The sequence below is a fragment of the Pholis gunnellus genome (genome assembly GCF_910591455.1).
Source record: "Pholis gunnellus genome assembly, chromosome: 7".
NCBI lineage: Eukaryota > Metazoa > Chordata > Actinopteri > Perciformes > Pholidae > Pholis > Pholis gunnellus.
Window position 1 is genome coordinate 23,695,460 of NC_136533.1, and position 19,162 is coordinate 23,714,621.

General features: G+C 43.1%; 1 protein-coding gene across 6 annotated transcripts in view; it reads right to left on the reverse strand.

Annotated features, from left to right (window-relative positions):
* The window catches only part of mical2b (microtubule associated monooxygenase, calponin and LIM domain containing 2b), a 64,096-nt gene that overhangs the window by 21,136 nt on the left and 23,798 nt on the right, over positions 1–19,162 (reverse strand). For 4 of the 6 annotated variants that reach the window (XM_079162861.1, XM_079162865.1, XM_079162864.1 and 1 more), the window contains exons 6-23: positions 18,887–19,042; positions 18,707–18,807; positions 16,764–17,021; positions 16,546–16,661; positions 15,525–15,651; positions 15,032–15,122; positions 13,065–13,212; positions 11,391–11,593; positions 8,557–8,651; positions 8,086–8,154; positions 7,857–7,985; positions 6,777–6,968; positions 6,389–6,646; positions 6,171–6,296; positions 4,057–4,509; positions 3,091–3,192; positions 2,829–2,921; positions 77–263 (exon numbers count right to left, since the gene is read on the reverse strand). In XM_079162861.1, coding sequence (XP_079018987.1) covers positions 77–263; positions 2,829–2,921; positions 3,091–3,192; positions 4,057–4,509; positions 6,171–6,296; positions 6,389–6,646; positions 6,777–6,968; positions 7,857–7,985; positions 8,086–8,154; positions 8,557–8,651; positions 11,391–11,593; positions 13,065–13,212; positions 15,032–15,122; positions 15,525–15,651; positions 16,546–16,661; positions 16,764–17,021; positions 18,707–18,807; positions 18,887–19,042 — 2,904 coding nt within the window. Of the gene's footprint in view, positions 1–76; positions 264–2,828; positions 2,922–3,090; positions 3,193–4,056; positions 4,510–6,170; positions 6,297–6,388; positions 6,647–6,776; positions 6,969–7,616; positions 7,775–7,856; positions 7,986–8,085; positions 8,155–8,556; positions 8,652–11,390; positions 11,594–13,064; positions 13,213–15,031; positions 15,123–15,524; positions 15,652–16,545; positions 16,662–16,763; positions 17,022–18,706; positions 18,808–18,886; positions 19,043–19,162 lie in introns of those variants that run through there. The other 2 variants (XR_013767146.1, XM_079162862.1) reach the window with 2 other exon arrangements.

A 19,162-nucleotide genomic window follows, 5' to 3' on the forward strand; every position in this document is an offset into this window, starting at 1 on the left:
AAGTCAAGTCTCTAGTGTTTCATTAGACAGAGAGATTTAACTATATCTATAGACTGTTCCATTGAGTCCAACTCACCCTCCTGCGAGTCAAAGACGTGCCCTCCCAGACGGAGAGTGCTGTTGCAGACTTCACAGCGGAAACACTCGCGGTGGAAGAAGTAGCCCTCGGCGCTCAGCCTCTCCATCACATATACCCGCTTGGTGCAGAAGTGGCAGATGTCACTGCTGCCGAGCCCGGGAAGGAAGTCCTTACGTACCACACACTGAGAGGAGGAAGAAGACCAGAACAAGGGTAGAGAGATGGTTACATGCTGCTTTTTGTCGTTTTTTTGTTTACGGTTGTTGATTATTTCGGAGAGATGCCTGCAATTAAAGTACGCAAAACAAATGTGTCACTTGGTCCAGCGGTGATTTGGTAAACTGTTAAAAGAAGTTGCACCCATCGTAGAAAATGTGAGTGAAGGATCGATTTGATTCACAGTTTTTCTATGAATAGCTGAAAAGTTGGTGTTGCCAACTTGAATTATGACAATAACTGCAGGCTAGCAGCTCTGCCATAAAACAATATGTACATTTTTTTCCCAGTTACAGTTACAGAGATACTTAAGCAATAAATGATTGGTGTCGGTCTAGGCGTAGCACGAGGCCAAAGTCCGTCTCAAGTCTTAAAGCAATAGTTTGAGATGTTGGGAAACGTTGATACCCGTTTCGTATATTTGATGCTTAATTTTAGTCTCGACGTCACCATTGGAGACTCCAGGAAGTACACATAACCCGCTGTATAACCCCAACTGTTTTTTCTTTTAAAAAGAGTTAAGCTAGCCGTTTCCTCATGGATGAATAAAGAGTTGGATACAGCGTTTGAGGCGGGGCCCCGATCATTCCATCCAGTGGCGAGAAAGTTCAACTGCCGGTCCAAAAAATAAATAAAAAAAATCACCCGGATTTTCCGCATCCATGAGCCCATTGGGCAAGCTCACTAGCTTTTCCTTTAACTCCGCCTCCCAAAGACTATTTAAGTGTTAGTCAGGCAAGTGTACGACAACCTCCGGTTCTGCCGAGTAAAACTTGCATTCTCTCTACTGACCAGCAGGGGACGACTCCTCTGGTTGCAAAAAGAAGTCTGACTGTATAGAAGTCTATGAGAAAATGACTACTTCTCACTTGATTTATTACCTCAGTAAACAGTGTAAACAAAAGAGTTTATGGTCTCAATCTCTAGTTTCAAGTCTTCTTCAATACAGCATGATGTTCATTAAGTAAATGATGGGCCATTTAGAGTCAAATAGACCATAAAGCGGAGTATGCTTTAGGGTGGGCTTCCTGTGATTGACCTACCAGAGCTGTATACGCCGTCTATACGTCACTCCTCCACATTCCAAATATGGTCACTTCCATTCATCGGTTGCAAAAATAATAATAATACGGCGACTGCCGTATTCCAAAATGGCGACGCCGAAATTGCCGAACTCGAGGCTTCATAACTGCAGTCCACAAACCAACGGGTGACGTCACCATTACTAAAAACGATTATCGGCTGATTTACAGATGTCTTTTCCTCAATGTAAGTCAATGGGAGAAAGTCTTAGCCCAATGGCATCACCTGACTGACCCAAAAGTTGTAATTTCATGGTTTGGAGACTACGGAAATTAGCTTGAATGCCCGGCATTCTTCCAGGGGTTTCTAGGTTTCCCCATGATTCAAGTCTTTATGCTAAGTTGAGCTAAGCTAAGCATTTGCTAGCCATAGCTTCCTATTTACCACACACGTAGGGGGGGGGGGGGGGGGGGGGGGGGGTATCGTTCTTCTCATCTAACTCTCGGCAAGAAAGCAAATAAATGTATTTCCCAAAATATTGAACTGTTACTTTAAGATGCAAGTCTCAAGTCAACATATAAGATACATATCAGGTTATCAGCATCAGAAGGTCTCATTTTACTAGATTCAAACACAACTGTGACGACCCAGCCTCTAACATGGTGGCTGATTGCCTGATGCAGAGCACCTGGTCCTGGAGCATAGAAGCCCTGCTCCAGTGTTGCTCTGCCCTGGTCTTTCTCTGGCATACTTGGAGTGATCTCTGCCAGTGGCGACCGATTATATTTTGGTTTGGTCTTCTTTGGTTTCGCTGACAATGCCTCCACACTTCATCACACATGCATCCATGCTCACATTACTGATATACTGACTGACACACTTCACAAAAGGTAATTACTTCCTTATTTAGTTAACAATAAATATGTTATTTTACCACCATCCCTTGTGTCTTGTCCATATTTGTCATGGCCAACCCATGGCAGAGCCGGGTTGTGACACAAGTGTAAAGTGATCCTCTTCAAAGATCAAGCCAGTTAGACTTGAGTTTAAATCATGTGACTTTAATCTAGACACTACCATCATTATTGTCGTGTTGGCATCAAGCTGTTCATCACCATTTAACCTCTTTTAGCTACACAAGACTTAAAGTTAGCTATAATCACATGCAGAAGTACATAAAATGGCAATATGCAAACACAGCCAGTCCACTGAAGCGTTCTCATTCCTGCAAACATGGTAGCTGCTTTGCCCTCATGAAGGCAAACCCATTTACCCTTTCAGCCTTAGGAGCCCTACAAGGCCAGGGAACTAGAGCCTGAAGAGGCAGATTATCTGCTGTCTTTTTATTTTTTTTAATCAACTTTTCAAAACTGAAAGTTACAGGATAGAAAAAAAAAAATAACTTGAAAATCACGCTGCTAGTTTAGTTTTACTGAACTTCCATTTTAAAAAAACAACAACAAAGAACTCTGCGTTAGATTAGTCTCTGCAACACCCCCATGCATCTTACCAGTGTGGCATTGGGCCTGTGATCTGTCTCATACAGGACGGCCAATTTCTGAGCTTTAGCATCTATGGCGGTTGATACCTTTCCGACTGTACGCTAACGTTTACGCCGGGGAAACACAGGAGCAGAGGGTCGGAAGGGAGGGGGAAAAAAAGAAGGAATTGGAAACCACAGACAGAAGTTAGAAAGAAGACGGATGAAAATGCAGAACAAGCACGATCTACTTTGAATTTAAGTGAATGTAGACTGAGGCATCGACTAGTACCTCTTTAACGTAACTAGCAGCTCCAGTCGGACAACTCTCAGAGCGAACAATTGACTTTTGGGTGATTCTTCTAGGGCTCTCAAGAGCGCAGCTCCCATTGCACTGTATGAACACCGGAATGAAGATCAGTTCACATGTCGTATGAAAGCAGAATGCCAAGAATGTTTAGGAACCCTTGTGTTCTTCTTGTACCCCTATAAATATACTGTTTTTTATCGAACACCATCCTTTCCTAAGGCTGTAAATCAGAAATACGTGAAAACAAGAAAGATACAGATACAAAACAGACTGTTCTCGTACATGTTTCTACAGTCTGTTCCTACTAAAAGTTATGCACTTTAATTCATATACAACCCACGTAATCAATTTGTTTGAAATGCATGTAATCGTGAGACTGGACTGGTGATGTAGTCCCAAAAGCAACAAAGTCCACATAGGGAGGGGGTCACGGTGGATGGGTGGGTCTGAAAACACTAGACTTTCACCCGGGAGAAGTTTGCTGTGTAAAACCAGAAGTCAATGTTTTCTTATTTGTCGCGTAACTTCCGTACCTTAGTAACGCCACTTCCGTAAAACGATGAGTTATTTGTTGCGCAACCTTTTTACTTAAGCACCGACACTTTAGTATTTATTTTAGCCCAACTGTTAAATTGTTCCATATTTAAATAAAGCCACTTCCGTTGTTACTGCCACTACAGTAAAAATGTTGCGTTATTTGTTACGTTACTTCCATATTTAAGCATTGCCACTTTCGTAGTTATTTTAACCTAAACCTTGAGTTGTTATGTAACTTCCGTATGTAACTAAAACCACATGCTTAGTTATTTCAACCCAAATGTTGACATATTTGTTAAGTAACTTCCATTCTTCAGTAACGCCACTTGTAGGAAATTCTGAGAGTAGGACTCTTTTCCAGGAGATCTGCAAGTTATCAGTACTGGACGATATGAATAATGAAACTTTTACCTTCATGTGATCGTTTTCGGCTAATTTCCCAAATGTTTCCCGAGCGGTTTTGTGGACCTTGTCCTGCTCACTTTCCAGAATATTCCAAGAACTCTCATGTATCCTCTCGTGGCTTTCCCTGTGCGGTACAGTAAGTGCATGGGGAGATGACCTGCTGTGTTCATTTTCACAGTTAGTATCAGAGACGGGAGGGGAGATCTCCTGACTCTCGTCAAAGCAAGTGGAAGAAAGGGCAGCGGATGTTTTCTTGTTGCATGTGGAGGAATCAACAACAGAGTCGGTGTAAGACGAGGAGGAGTCTTTCTGTATCTTGTGTCCAGCAGTGTACAGGGGGACAGAGGAGAAACCGGCCTGGGCAGTGGGGTCAGGGATAGGGTGGACGATGGAGCTTTTAGATACAGAGGCAGGAGGAGTTGGGGAGAAGGAAAGAGGTGAAGAGGTAGAGAGTTCCACCTACAGAAGAGTCAAACAGTAAATTTGAGAACAGTTTCATCCTTCTGTTCTACTCAAAGAGAAAATAACTCAATCACATCAAATAAAAAGCTGAAGTGAATTTCACACAGACAAGTCAGTGACATTGGAATCAGTTTGTTTTTGTTTCAAAAGAGGATTTCACGTATTTCTGCGCACCATTCAAGATTAAACCACACAAAAACAGTCCTGATGAAGCAGATCCATTTTTTCATAAAGTGCTTGAGTGTTAAACTCTAATTAAAACCCAACGATGCTTCCTCTCCCAACATTTAACTGTTGCTTGTTCAGTAATGAATAGTTACTGTAACATGTTTCAGGGGTTTTAATACACCACCAACATTTACGGATGATAAATTGGACAAACCTTACGGTTAGTGTTAACTTACGTTCTTAAACAGACTTGAGTCTCAAACCGCAAAGTCAGCGAATGATAACAAGCTATATGCATAGATTCTACAATGTAGAAGCAAATAATTGCCATAATGATTTAAATCTTAGCATCAATTGAATACCTTACTTTTTTTTAACTGCTTCTGAATACTTAAGTGTTTAAAAAAATACCACTGCATTTATGTGGTCTGAATTCCCCTCTTTGAAATTTGAATAGTCAATTTCATAAACTATATTTCAGGTATACATATTTTTTAAGGGTTCAGAAAATAAAAAAACAGGGTTCTAAAGTGCCAGTATGTTGCTCGCATTTGCCCCTAGAAATAGAAAATGTTGGTAAAAGATAATAATTTGCGAGCACATTATGCGAGTGTAAAAGTAAATTGACTGTACTTGTATATTGCTTTTCTAGTCTTCCGACCACTCAAAGCGCATGAACACTACATGTCGTCATTCACAGCCATTCATACACTGATGGTAGGGGCTACCATGCAAGCTGCCCATCAGAACTAACATTCAGAAACCGCAGGCACAGCCTACGGGAGCAATTTGGGGTGTCTTGCCCAAGGACGCATCAACATGCGTTAGTGAAGCCTGGGATCGAACATCTGATTGAAGGACGACCCTGCTCTACCACAGTCGCCACAAGTGTGAGATTACAACCCACTGTGATCAATATTTTGTATTTTTCTAGGACGGCAAATGTATGACCTGCCTCTGATTGGCTTACCCTGATGTTCCTACCCTCACCCTAATTATTTCATTCCTCATGACTGAACCTAACCAGCCAACCAACAAATTAAAATAAATAAAAAAAATTATTTAATTTTTTTTAAATGATTGTCAATATTTTAAGGCCCATCATACTATAATTATACATACTTATTATACATATAATTATGTACTATAATTGCACATACGGAGAAGAAGCAAAAACTCCTTGTTTTGAAGTGATCCCTGAGTACCATCATTCAAAATTTGCTCAAAATCAATAAGATGTCATAAATATGATAAAATGTGTTCATTTTTGTAACAACACTATAACAATCAATCTGAAAGTCTCAGTCCCACCAAACAAAACTCTGAACAGAAGAGTAAATGTAATCGGAACACTGACTGTGCTGCAGCGTTAAACATGGAACCATCATGCATTGCATCACAAGTCGAAGATGCAGTCAGTAAGAACATGCAGCAGTCTCTCAACTGCGACGTTAGTCCGGCACCACAAAGTGGTCGGCGCAATACACGACCTGCGATTCAGAGAGAGGAGCAGGAGGAGGTCTGCTGGACCCAGGAAACATGGAGGAGAGGAGGACCGCTCGCTCCCTTATACTCCTTGCAGTGTATTCTCTAGTAGAGAGTCTCTGGGCTTTGCTCTGCACAGACAGCGGGTGGCGATAAAAATCGAGCGGTTACTTTTTTAGAAAAGTTGATGAAAAATATTGTACAGAACTTGCTCGCCCGTCACCTGCTGTGTCGAGCTCTCAGAGGAACGATCACTGTCCGGTGCAGCGAAACGGCTGGTTGTCAGGTCGGGAGAGGTGAGTTCTGGGTAGTAGCGTTCAGTGACGTTAGGGCTCGGTGCGCGGGGGGTACATAATGGACTCTTAGGCCACGAGGGAGAAGGAGAGCGACTCGGAGGGTGAGAGGATTTGGGGGAGCAGGGCAAAGCGGTTTGCTGAGCCACGGTACTGGGATTCTCCAGCAAGCGGAGGTAGACGGAGGGCTGGAAACAGGAAGTGAACGAGGAGCATGGGATTATAGTTGAAATACAAATGTTACATATTTATATGGTGCTTAAGGATCCTTTAAGAAAACGTGGAAGAAAGGTTTCTAGCTTGATTGGGGGGGCATACCTGCCACTTGGGGCGAGGGGGAGGCAGAGGAGGAGGGGGGACGTTCTTGGGCTTTGCAAAGCGAGGGTTTTCCCTCTCCTCCGGCTCCTCCTCCTCTTCCTCATCCTCCTCCTCCTCCTCTGAGAGGGGATGCAGCATGGTGGAAGGAGACCGAGGAGGAGAAGAGGAGGGATCGGATGGGTCCTCATCAGACTGACGCAAGGTGGAGGGGGGGGGAAGGAAGGAAGGAAGGACAGGAAAGGAGAGGGAATGCAAGGAAAGGAAAAAAAGGTATTGAACAAAGTCGGCAAAAGAATAGCAGTTGATAGAGTGGCAGTGATTGGGATATAAATGCTACATTACTGTGAAAGCAGCGCACTAACCTTAACGTACTAACACCATAATATCAGAAGATTCTTTTTGTGACAAACATGCTTAATGTAAATAGTGAAATAAACTTTACAGGTGAGTAGTCAAGATCAAAACTTCAGCAGATGGGTGTGGTCTGAGCAAGGGCGCCAGGAATAGGGAAGGGGCAATTTGTCCCCCATTTCATGCATCTGGCCTGATTTGGAGTCACCTTATCCCATCTCAACATGGTCTCCCGTTATTATCATTATTGCTTTTGTTGGATTCTCAAATATTTAATCATGAGAAAGCGATAGCGACACACCTGTAAGTAGTGTGCTTTCAGTACAGCGCTATACATCTACTCTATATTGGAACTTAAGTATGGAAGCAACTAATTGGCCATACTTAATTGAAAGTTATAAGAAACCTAATATCTAATGGTGCTACTTGACCACTACTGAACACTCGATGCTGACATTTAAATGCGACTGAACTAAAATCATATTTTACTATCTGTCTGAATTTATCCATCCATCCATCCATCCATCCATCCATTTTCCTCCGCTTATCCGGGGTCGGGTCGCATTTAGGTCGCATTCAGGTCTTTCTCTGCTTCCATACTAAAGCCAGATAGTCAGCTGTAGTGAGAGTGAATTCTCCAACTCTGGCTGAAACAAGAAAGTCATGTGTTCATGTGAACAACACTTGTGTGTCTGAAAGTTGAATGGGTGTCATTAAAAAAAAACCCACCTTGCTATGTATCTTGGCAGTCGAGGAGTTCTCCTCAAACTTGGCCAGCAGCTGAGTTGTAATGGAGCGCACCTTGTTCTCCCGCAGCTCCCCGTCCTCGCCAGCGGGGGGCGCACTGTGACAAGACAACTGGTGGATCACAGAGAGGAGAAGAGTGTGATCAATTGGAGCCACATGCTGAGTGCGACTTGTAAACGACCGGACACGTTGTACGTCCCGTTGAACCCACCTCTGTGAGGTAGTGGTTGCCCTTTCTCCGCCTCTTGTTGACAGAATCGTCTTCCAGCTTGTTGTCGTCCTGTGACAGCAGACATCACAGTAAAAGCTCAGAGACGATGAATCGTGTGACTTTCAATCTGGATCACCCTGAAACTGTGAACCTACCTATCTACCTATCTATCTATCTATCTATCTATCTATCTATCTATCCACACATTGTATGTTCACAGACATCAAGCATCCCTCTAATCAGCGTTCCTGATAAGATAACGAGTTTATTACAAACCATGCCTTGATTTCTATGTTAGCTTTAGCTTATCTAATCAACATTTCAATGACTGTGGACAGTGTACTGGTGATGACTGGAAAAAAGGCCCAGAGGAGGGCGGGAAGAGATCTACTCCTTAAAGCTGAACGGAAGCGTCAAATAAACCAGACAGAGAAAAAGGAGGATTGAAAATGTGATGGTATTCGTCTTCACCCTGGGTGTCCTCTTCTTGGGCTGAGGCAGGTTCAGCAGTTTGTGGTTGGTCTTAGCTGGATATCCTTCACTGTTCTCATCTGGTTCTCTCGAACCTGGAACGCAAACAAGGATCCATTTGAAATTAAAGCCCCAGGTTTCCCTATTTACGAACAATGGACATTGTCAAGATTTAGAAAATGAAGCAACTTAGTGAAAACGTTTATAAATTACAATTCACTGAAAAATTCCTAGCGTGACCTTCATTTTACAAACCTGAAACTCTAAATGCTGCGTAAAATACTGAACATCTGCACAATAAATCTAAAGTCTGTGTTTGCTCCTAGTGACGACCTGCGGTGCTGTGATGCGTAGCTCTGCTCCTGGCAGGAGGAGGAGTCATACCGAAGCTCCGACTGCAGGTTGAAGGCGGCAGCGGAGCCAGATCTGGGTCTGTCTGTGGCGGGCTGGTCAGAGTAGGAGTTTCTGATAATCATGCATGATTTAGCGCGGATTTCGAACCCGTGGCACCGATAACAAGCATTAAGAATAACTATATACAAATCCATCTTCGAGCTGATGGTCTCGTTTGCTTTTGGAGGTCATATAGAGATATCAGTATTACATGGAGACTGTTTCATAACCATATAAAAGTTTCTCATAGTAACCAGTTTGTGGGAAAAAAAACTATCCACCCTTAAAATCTAGGGCACTGACAAGATTGAGATTGCTAATGATGCTAGCTGAGTTGAAAGAGAGGGTTCCTTTTCGGGATACCGAACATTTGCGCTTCTCATTTTGTGCAGAAGAATGAATAAATAAATAAATATATATATATATATTTTTTTTTTTTTTTTTTTTCGATTTGGCAACTTCCAAATGAACTGCCTCATTTAAAAAAAAAAAAATTAAAAAAAAAAGCTTTCAGAGTTATACAATCGGTACAATATGAGGGGGGAGGGACCTCAAATATCAAGTCATCATTATAAATGGACCAAAACCCACTGGTGCAGCTTTGCATAACAACTTACATTACCAAAGGCAATTGTAGCACGAAGGCACACAGTAACGTCACCTGACTGAAAACAACCAAACCATGTCGGCAAGTAAAAATTCCCACCAAATGGACTGTGAAGCTGGTTCCCTATGTGTTGCTGCGTGGTGATGGCAGTGTGGGCGACACAGACTTTTAACATGGAAGCGCAAGAAGTTGGAAACGTGGCTGAAGCTGGTGAGACCAGCTGAGGGCCTTCGGAGTCACGCCGAGCAACTGGATATGGTTTCCGTGGACATAGCACGCATACCGGTCATGGCCCGTCCTGACCACGGTTGTGTAACGTGCAACTCTAGCTCGCGCAGTGGATGAAGTAGTCGCAGACACTCAGTTATTTCAAATGCGACTGGGTCTATACTTCAACAGAATGTACTGCGCACAGACTCTATTTTAATGCACTATTTTGCCTTTTAAGTTAGGGTAGAAAGAAATGGAGATCCTGTTTTGACAGCTTGTTTTTGGTTGGGTATAGTTACACATTTTTTTTGTGGTTAGGGTGAAAGTCTGACCCTGACGCATTCTGTATGGCTGGATCCCTTTCGCATATTCTGGTGTGACTTTGTTAACTAGTAATTTCCTTTTGTCAAGCCAGGGTTAGGAAGTCAGATAGAGATTCTATGGTTATTTTGGAAGCTAGTTATAGTGGTGTCGTGTTAAGTTGTTTTTTTTGTTTCCAATCATTGACATCTGGTTGGTGGCCCTTAGCTTCAATATGACGCTTTATATGTGTTTACAAGACAGTTTCTGGTCGTTACATGCATTGTGTCTTTTCAAAATAAACTTGTGTTTACAAGACAGTTTCTGTTCGTTACATGCATTGTGTCTTTTCAAAATAAACTTCCGTGTTTACAAGACAGTTTCTGTTCGTTACATGCATTGTGTCTTTTCAAAATAAACTTCCGTGTTTACAAGACAGTTTCTGTTCGTTACATGCATTGTGTCTTTTCAAAATAAACTTCCGTGTTTACAAGACAGTTTCTGGTCGTTACATGCATTGTGTCTTTTCAAAATAAACTTCCGTGTTTACAAGACAGTTTCTGTTCGTTACATGCATTGTGTCTTTTCAAAATCAATTTCTATGTTTACAGGACACATACAGTTTCCGTTCGTTCCCTTTTCAAAATAAACTCCCGACGTAGGTTTAATAAGTCTCATGGGTGATAGTCCCGTGTTTGTCTGACCCATCCAAAACTTCAACCCACCCTACATTTATACTTTCTTGCTCTATAATACGTCGGCTGCTCTGATCGTCGAATAAAGACGCGACTGGAAGTGAGAACGGGTTGGATTTGATTTAGACCGACCTGACATTTTAGAAAAAAGAACAAAAACAATAAATCAACAAGTCTCTAGCAGACTGTTTCTACAGTCCTTAGCATTCCCTACACTTTACTACTGACAATAATTACCTCTACTAGAACAGCTTCATTTGAGAAACCACAATGATTATCACGTCTTACTTTTCATTTAGCTTTTTTACAATATCATTTACACTACTTTTTAACTCCTAATTTAATCTCTTATGTTTAACATGATAACACTCAGTATAGAGTATATTCTCAAAGGGACAGTTCAACCCAAAATCAAAAATACATATTTTAATATTACACCCAATACCTCCACAATTCAGCAACTCACACGGAAACAATCTAGATTGACAAACAGCACTACAAGTAAGAGAACAAATACGTATTTTCGAATTCGGGCTGAACTGGCCCTTTAAGAGCTTCGCAGCAGCCAACGAATTAAGTCGACAAGTGCCGTTTTGATTGTCTGTGACAGAAGCAGGAAGGAGCCTGACCGTTGTTGTTGTTTCCTGGGGAGTTCCTGAAGGCCTCGTAGAACTTGGAGAGGTAGAGAACCATCAGTAGCTTGTCCGGCTCTGCCGCTGCAGCCATCTCCTTCCCCCTCGTCACCGGCTGGAAGCCGAACTTCTGCTCAGCCAGGTCAAACGCCAACTGGTTGTTCCCCGCCACGTCCTCCTCGTTCAGAGACTCGTAGTCACTGAGGAAGAACAAGAGCAAGGGGAGGTTAGTGTGCGAGTTTGTAACGTGTCTTGAAACATCCTCTGTGTTCTCAGCGCAGACGGAAATGCTGTATCCGATATTTATGATCTAGTTGTTTCCATCAGTTCATCCAGTAAGTGACAGAGTTGAAGATAAAACAATGACATGTAGAATTAAAGAGTTGTTTCCTGCCTATCCACCTGTATACATCTACTTCCTGATGTGATGGTAACAAGACTACACACACACACACACACACACACACACACACACACACACACACACACACACGGCAGCAATGGTCACAACGCACTGGAGAAGACAACGTTAACTTTATAGCTTTAATGTTTTAAAGCAACTATAATCAATATATTTTTATGACAAGGTATCAAAAAGGACAAGTTAACAATGTGAAAGGGGTTGCTCATGGTGATGACGCTACAGGGAATCATCTGCAGACTCTGCATAAAGTCACAGCTCTCATAGCGCCGTCAGAAAATGACATCGTCGGGGGTCGTGCAGGCTCCACGAGACCTGGGAACTTACCTGTGTTGACTTTGGACTTGAGTGCAAACTTGAGACTTGCAAAACAATGACTTCTGACATTTAGCATGGCAAAATGTTAATCTTTAGCATGTTAGCATGTATGTACTGTTTGTACTAGTCTAGAAGTAGAGCTGATGGATCACCCAAATGATTAGGATTCATCCTCTGGGGAGCAAGACTGTCTTTTAAGTGTCAGACCAGCATATTCATTACCCATGCCTAGAGCCTGCTTTGTTTGGCAAAGCAGGCTCTTTGGGGGAAAAAACAAAACACCGGCCACGCACCATTGCATCATCTCTCCGCGAGAACAGATCATACAGTGGGTGTGGAAGTGTAGAATCGCAGCTACCTGCCTTGACGGAGGACGAAGATGACGCGTTAACAGAGTCACTCCGCAAAGAAGTGAAGTCAGTCCAACCGATCACACCGACGCTTTTATTTGCTTTCTCAGTCGAGTGCCAGCGGACCGGATAAAGTAGGTCAGCATTATTGAAAGGAGATTAAATTCACCATGATTGCTCGGATGGAGTGTCAGCAAAATCACAGGAGTCTTAAAAGTCACATCGCCGCATCTAGAAGGGATCAGCATACCTAAGCTGCCAAGATATTTACCATCCTTAATTAAGTTCAGAGTTAATAACCATGACCTCAGAACACAGGTTGGCGTCATACCGACTTTGAACCTCTATCAAAACCGCACAATCATGGCCGGCGGGTTTTGGGGTTTCAGAGGATTAACTAACTCGTATTTGTGAGCTGAGCGCTGACTATCTACACACTACTTCAATAGAAGAATTAATTTTGTCATCGAGCCGCTCAGCTCAAACCGGGCCAGTCTGAACGGGTGACTATTTCGTAAGCCAACAGAAAAACCCGGTGTGTGTGTGTGTGGTGTGTGGTGTGTTGTGTGCGTGTGTTTTCACATGAGCTCGGGCCTCTGGCGGTGGACAAGAGCGCAGAGGGCCAGGCCGTTCCTCCAGGAGGACGTGAAGTTGGTGACGTCCACCCCTCTGTAGCCCTGAGTCTGCTTCTGACACCAGGTCAGCAGCCGGCCGGGACGCACCAACGACTCTGTGCGAGGAATCGACAAATAAAAGTTTCCCGTCAACCTCGTGCAGGGTGAATTTGCTTCATGACATACGGCACAAACTCCGTCACGCGGTAAAACTCTGTACGCCAGTGACTTGTGGGTTGAGACTTGAATCGTCTCCAAAGCCTAAAGCAGAGTAACCTTGGCAACGAATTCAGGCCCAAACTGGCCTACTTATAAAAACATCTGCAGCACTCGCTTTGAACTGTTGCTTCATCGTAACTTCATCAGGGTTGAGTGAACTGTAACTTTAAAGGTCATTTCAGAGGTGGATGTTTGTGGTGCTGTTTTGTGCAATATTGAGGGATGTTTTTTTTTTTCTTCATATTAAGCTTACCCTCACTGATATAGATGGGATGGACACAATATTAGAAACACCCACAAGTACAGCCGCAACAGTAGCAAAGGAGTAGGCAACTGCGTATTGGCTGTTTATCTAGTGTCTTTTGTGTTTAGAAGAAAACCTGATTAAAAAATAACCTCACCAAAAACCCATCTCATAAATCGCTCATCATTGTCGTGGGAACATTTTATCGTGAAGGTTTTCGAGATAGTTTTAGCCCTAATCCGTAGCAGCTGAGGAGCCAGGTAGTTCTATAAGGATGAACGCCAAAACAGAGCTAAAAGGAGAGCAGAATATCTGGGCCTTTCATTTATCACGGAGCCAGATACACAACTCTAAATAAATGCTTACATTGTTTTTGGATGTGTAAGTTAGCTGATGGCCTGCCAAACACCTTTGCCATGACATCCTAACACACGGTGATTTTAAGTCATGGCTGCGTTTATAGCTTGTTCTGCTGCCGCCAGTTGGCCTTAATCTCTTAATGCCGCTTTAACTTGCGACTAAACAATGACTCGTTCCCCTCGGGGAGAAACCTCCCACATGTCTGTGAGAGGCATTGTGTTAGACCCTCACATGTAATGCTATCCAGCCGTATTGTGCCTGCGATGAGGCGTGTCATCCTGCGACTAAGATAAGACTACAGTTTCCTCGGCAGGGAAGGCCTTCGCCATGATATCAACCTTGTTTTTTGGTTCAAATAGCACAGCCTTTGTTAAAGCTACAATCCCATCTGAGTGGTTAAGTCTAAAGATACTTGATGTATCTATAGTCCTTTATTATAGCAGCGTGAACACATATCGTGACCGGGGTCACATGCTCAATACTTAAAAGTCCCAGTGAAACGGAAGCTGGAGCGCCTTTAAGCTTCTGCGCTGCAACGTATTTTCCCGGTGAAACGTGACATTTGAGCGGTGTACAATAACAAGGGGGATTTGAATCAAATCCTCCGCATTTCATTGGACCACAAAAAAGTAGGCGGGCAAACTGTAGCGCAAACACCTCCTTTGTTGCTAAAAGTGGCAGATTGATTGACCAGAGATTTGATCTGATAGGGTTAAAAAGGCCTAAAAAAGGTTTTAAAAAAGCATTCTGATTCTTTAATCGGACACATTTTATCATCCCAAAATGTAGATCTGCGCTGTAAAAAACACAATTTATCAATGAAGCGAATGCATACAGGATGAAAAGAAAATCAAACTTAACTGCAAGGTTTCACACACTTTTGAGGCTGCATTTTGGTGAGAATCTAATTGCAGTCAGCTAGTCACTGACTAACTTTTTTCTAAATATTATAGAGACTCAGGACAGCAGATGAGATGGAGAATGGCATCACTGCTTCTTGTTCCCCATGTCAGCACATCACATCTTCCTTTCCTCAGTCATTATTTTCAAATATCTCAATATTTTTCGTGCACGGAGACACCGAATGCGTCTGTCGGACTGATTCCCCTCACCTCTTCTGGACAAGTTCACTGATCTCTGTGTGGGTCCTCCTCTCTCCAGCTGACACGAGTCCTGCTGGCCATCAATAAACAGGTGACGCACCTAAAGGAAGTAGAGAAACACGGGAGAAGATATGAAAGGAAACATTCAATTCAGACTTGATCTTTTAACACAATCAAAGGGACACTTAAGTCATGGCAAAAGCAAATAGTAATATTTGGAGTGGACACAAATCTCATAGGAGCCCCTTCAAGGAGAACTGAAGTTGGACAAATAAGAGCTATATACTTGATCAAAAATAGCTAGAGTAATATTCACTGTGTGTGGCTGAGCTAATAAAGGAATATAGTTATTACTAACAACTCTCACTCTTCCTTAAAAACATGTAACATTCCAGGTTTCAATGATAATGATGGTTCTTAAATCACTCAAATAAGACTGAATCATTTCAATCCAATATCACTGTCGCTGAGCACTAAAATGTCTCAAAGTGCTGGGACTGACCTGGTGTGGGCGAACACAGCTAGAGTTGAGGTTGGGGTAGCGGGTGGCGGGGTCAATGGCATACTGTTCAAAGTTTTTACTGATGTTCTCTGTGGTGGTCTGAGGCAGCAGCCGGTAGATACTCTCCCTGAGGAAACGACAGGGCAGATATGATCACATGAGAACCGCACCGAAGACAGCAAACACTGAGGCGAGCCGGAAGCAAAAACATTGCTTTCAAAACTACGAATAAAGACCATTATGGTAAAATCTACATCACTTGTGCTTTGCCACTCATGTGACACTTCAAAGGTGGTATGGTTCATTAGAAGCAAGATCAGAAACAGAAGACTGACCTGTAAATAAAGTAAAATGTAACTACAAACAAGGAATCTCTGTCTTGTCTGTATCAATGTTAATAAACTTGGAATAAGCGATAGAGCTCTATGCAGCAGCAGGGGCGGAGCTTCGGGGCTGTGCGGGCCAAGTCGATTTTTTTAATACAAAGCATCCACTGGAAAACATGAATGTGCATAGTTAAAGTTATACCAATCTGCCCACTAGATTATGAGATATTTCATTTAACAGTCCAACTTCTGGGGAGCATGAATGTGGTCAGTTAATGATGAGCCAATTTGTTTTTCACATTTTCATAGTTCTTCATTACATGTGCAAAGTTTAGACTGAATGTGGAGCGGGAGGAAAGGTCCTACGGTCGCTATAAACATTTGCATTCATCCTCTAAGGAGCATGACCTTCGACAAGAAATTTCACATCAAGCATCACAATGATGCTCAGGGAACGGAACAGTGGAAAGACTAAGACTGTAATTACCGTTTCTGTTAATGGAGTCTGGTAGCTTATCAATAGTGTACTTTAATAATTGTCCAAATCCCTGTTGATTTTATAAACAAATCCCCATTTTAGACAAGAGATTTGGCTATCGGGCAATTGGCTGAAAAAGCTTAATGTCTAGCCCTGGTATCTAATTTCTTGTGCACAAAGTCGACAATTAGAGGGTATGGAACATGAACCCACGCACCTCTCAGCCAGTATCTCCAGAGGGCTCCTGCCCTGTGCCCAGCCCCTCACCATCCAAGCACTGTCGAAGGCTGCCAGAAAGCCTCGAGCACAACCTGTACCCATGGGCCAGAAAGGCTGTAAACAGAGAACATGGTGTCAGCGTGAACACACAAGCTAATTCTCAGTCAAGGTGCAGGTCAAAGAAGCAACACAGCGCTTGGGTCCACCACCTCGTACCTCAAGCAGACTATCTCCCACAAGCGCAACCAGCAGCTGGTGTCCGTGTTTCTCCCTGATCAGGGCGGCGTTCTCCGAGGCGTACATGCTGGTGAAGTCGAACATGGCTACGTCCGGTTGCCCGTAGTGGTTGATGGCGTAGTCCAGGGACGGCAGCTGGTAGTTGGTGCCGAAGTCGGCGGCCTCGCGGGCATACGAGAGCAAGGCTTCCTGGTTGACGTTGTCGATGCTCAGCAGACGCTCCGCTTCTATATAGTCCTGTATTGAGACGTGGGGGGGGGGGGGGGTTTAAGGCAGAGATCAGTGACATAAACTACATGACTGCTTTCTAGCGTCCCTTAGCTCATTTTGAGGGGTATTCTATTCCCTTAAACACCGCCATTATCAACCTTGCTTTCAGCAGCAGCAGGCTCTTTCCAGTTAAAAGGCAGACAAAACAAAGTTACCAGCTAGCTTGTGAATGCAAAGAAGTATTTGGCTAAAGATAAAACAGAGAAGGAACTTTTATTGTTGTACTGTCACCCCCATGAACGATGCCATCTCCCTTTGAGTCGCTAAGGAAATAACTATGTCATGTTGTTTTGACTCTCTACCAAAGCCAGATGCATCAAAAAGGAAAACCTCCTGAGAACCAGCATGGCGTGCTGAACTGAGAAAAGTGTGTGTGTGTGTGGGGGTGGGGGTGGGGAATGAATTTAGACCGGCGTGTTTCGCTGCAAGAGGAACATCCGTGAGAAAACAGGGTTGGTCGGTTTGTTGAATCAGTGAGCTATTATCGGTGATGAGGCCTCTGAGGCTTTGGCCACGTGCTGCCGCAGTGAGATGACACTCTGCACTAATGAAAGATGTAAGATGAGATAGAGACCACTGAGGCCACAGCGAGGCAGAGCTTCAACACCTGTGTGTGTTTTCTGATGATTGTCCTGGCAAGCTCTGGACGGGACGGTTGACAACACACAGCACCCTGATGCCATAATAACATCCTCATTTAATCTGTCTCCAGAGGACAGCAGCCCTCGCTAGCTCATAATGTCGTTGTGTGTGGGAAGGACATAGAAGAAGCTGGAGCTAATTAGAGCATTATGTCATTATCATCCGTTATGGAGGCCCATCACTCACTGCCAAAGCGAGCTGTGTGGGTGTGTGTGTGTGTGTGTGTTTCTAGCCTACAATAGTGCGCTTCAGGGGGTTTTGGCTGCGAATTGGGGCGTTACTTACGTCAACACAAACTACAAGAAAGAAAATATTTTATAAGTATTACAATTTTGGTCAGTCGCTAATATCTCTTAGTAAATAAGCTCTGCTGCGATTGTGGAGTTTGGGAAAGGAGCAGCCCGGCCAGTCGACCAATCAGCAGCCAGACAGACTTAAATGTGTGGGCCTAAGATCAATCACTAAACCCCATTGTTTGTCCGCTTAAATCCTCCTTTGGTCTTGTGTTCATAGTTATGTATGCAAATTTGTATGTGACAGATTTGGGGCTAAATAAATCTACATAAGTCAATGTACAAAATCTGGAGGTGTAGTGACTTCTGTAGCCCGCTCCTCATCTCTGCAGCAGGCTAGAGGCTACATGAGCATGCTACTAGCATAACACAACTGAATCTCCAAACCAACTGTTGACACTCAAGTTGCATTGTGGGTAATGTAGGCCCCAAGTTGACGAGGAAGAGACATTTTTTTGTCCATCGTGAGTCTGACGGTGTTAATATCAATGAAGCGCAATGCTAAAACACCTGTAACCACGCTAACTGTACACAACAAAGATGTTAGCTGTAACCTCAGAAGGCTAAGAAGACATAATTAAAAATGCTGAAATTAGACTAAAACAAAAATAAAAGACTAAAATTTGACGTAAACTTTAATATTTTTGTCTAAGACTAAATTAAAAACGGGTTTCAAAATGAGTTCTTCTGTATTTACATATGCGTGTGTAAACTCACATTTATGATGACCCCTTTGTCCAGCAGACTTTGCTTCTTTGCCGTCATGACAAAGTAGTGGGTGTTGTCTCTGTAGTAAACAATGTTCTCCAAGTCGATTCCTGAAAACACAAGCAGATTTACTTTACTTTTCAGATAAAATGAGGCTCTGTAGTAAGGGTTGCTGGTGGTCTAATTTACCTGTGTCCTCTTTGAGTTCCAGAAAGAACTTCTGGTTGAAGATGAAGGCCACGCCACTGATCTCCTCCACTTTGGCCTCCGCTGTGGTGTTCCTGTTGACGAAGTTAGCCGTGATGGCGATGGCCAACTTCCCTCGGAACTCTTTGCGCCCAAAACCTGCAAAGACGGGAAGGAAAAAACAACAGATTTTTTAGCAATATAAATATAAGAGTCAGACATCAAGGAAAATATTCAAAGAGTTGCTAAGCCTCCTAGCTGCAGTAGGTATATCTACAT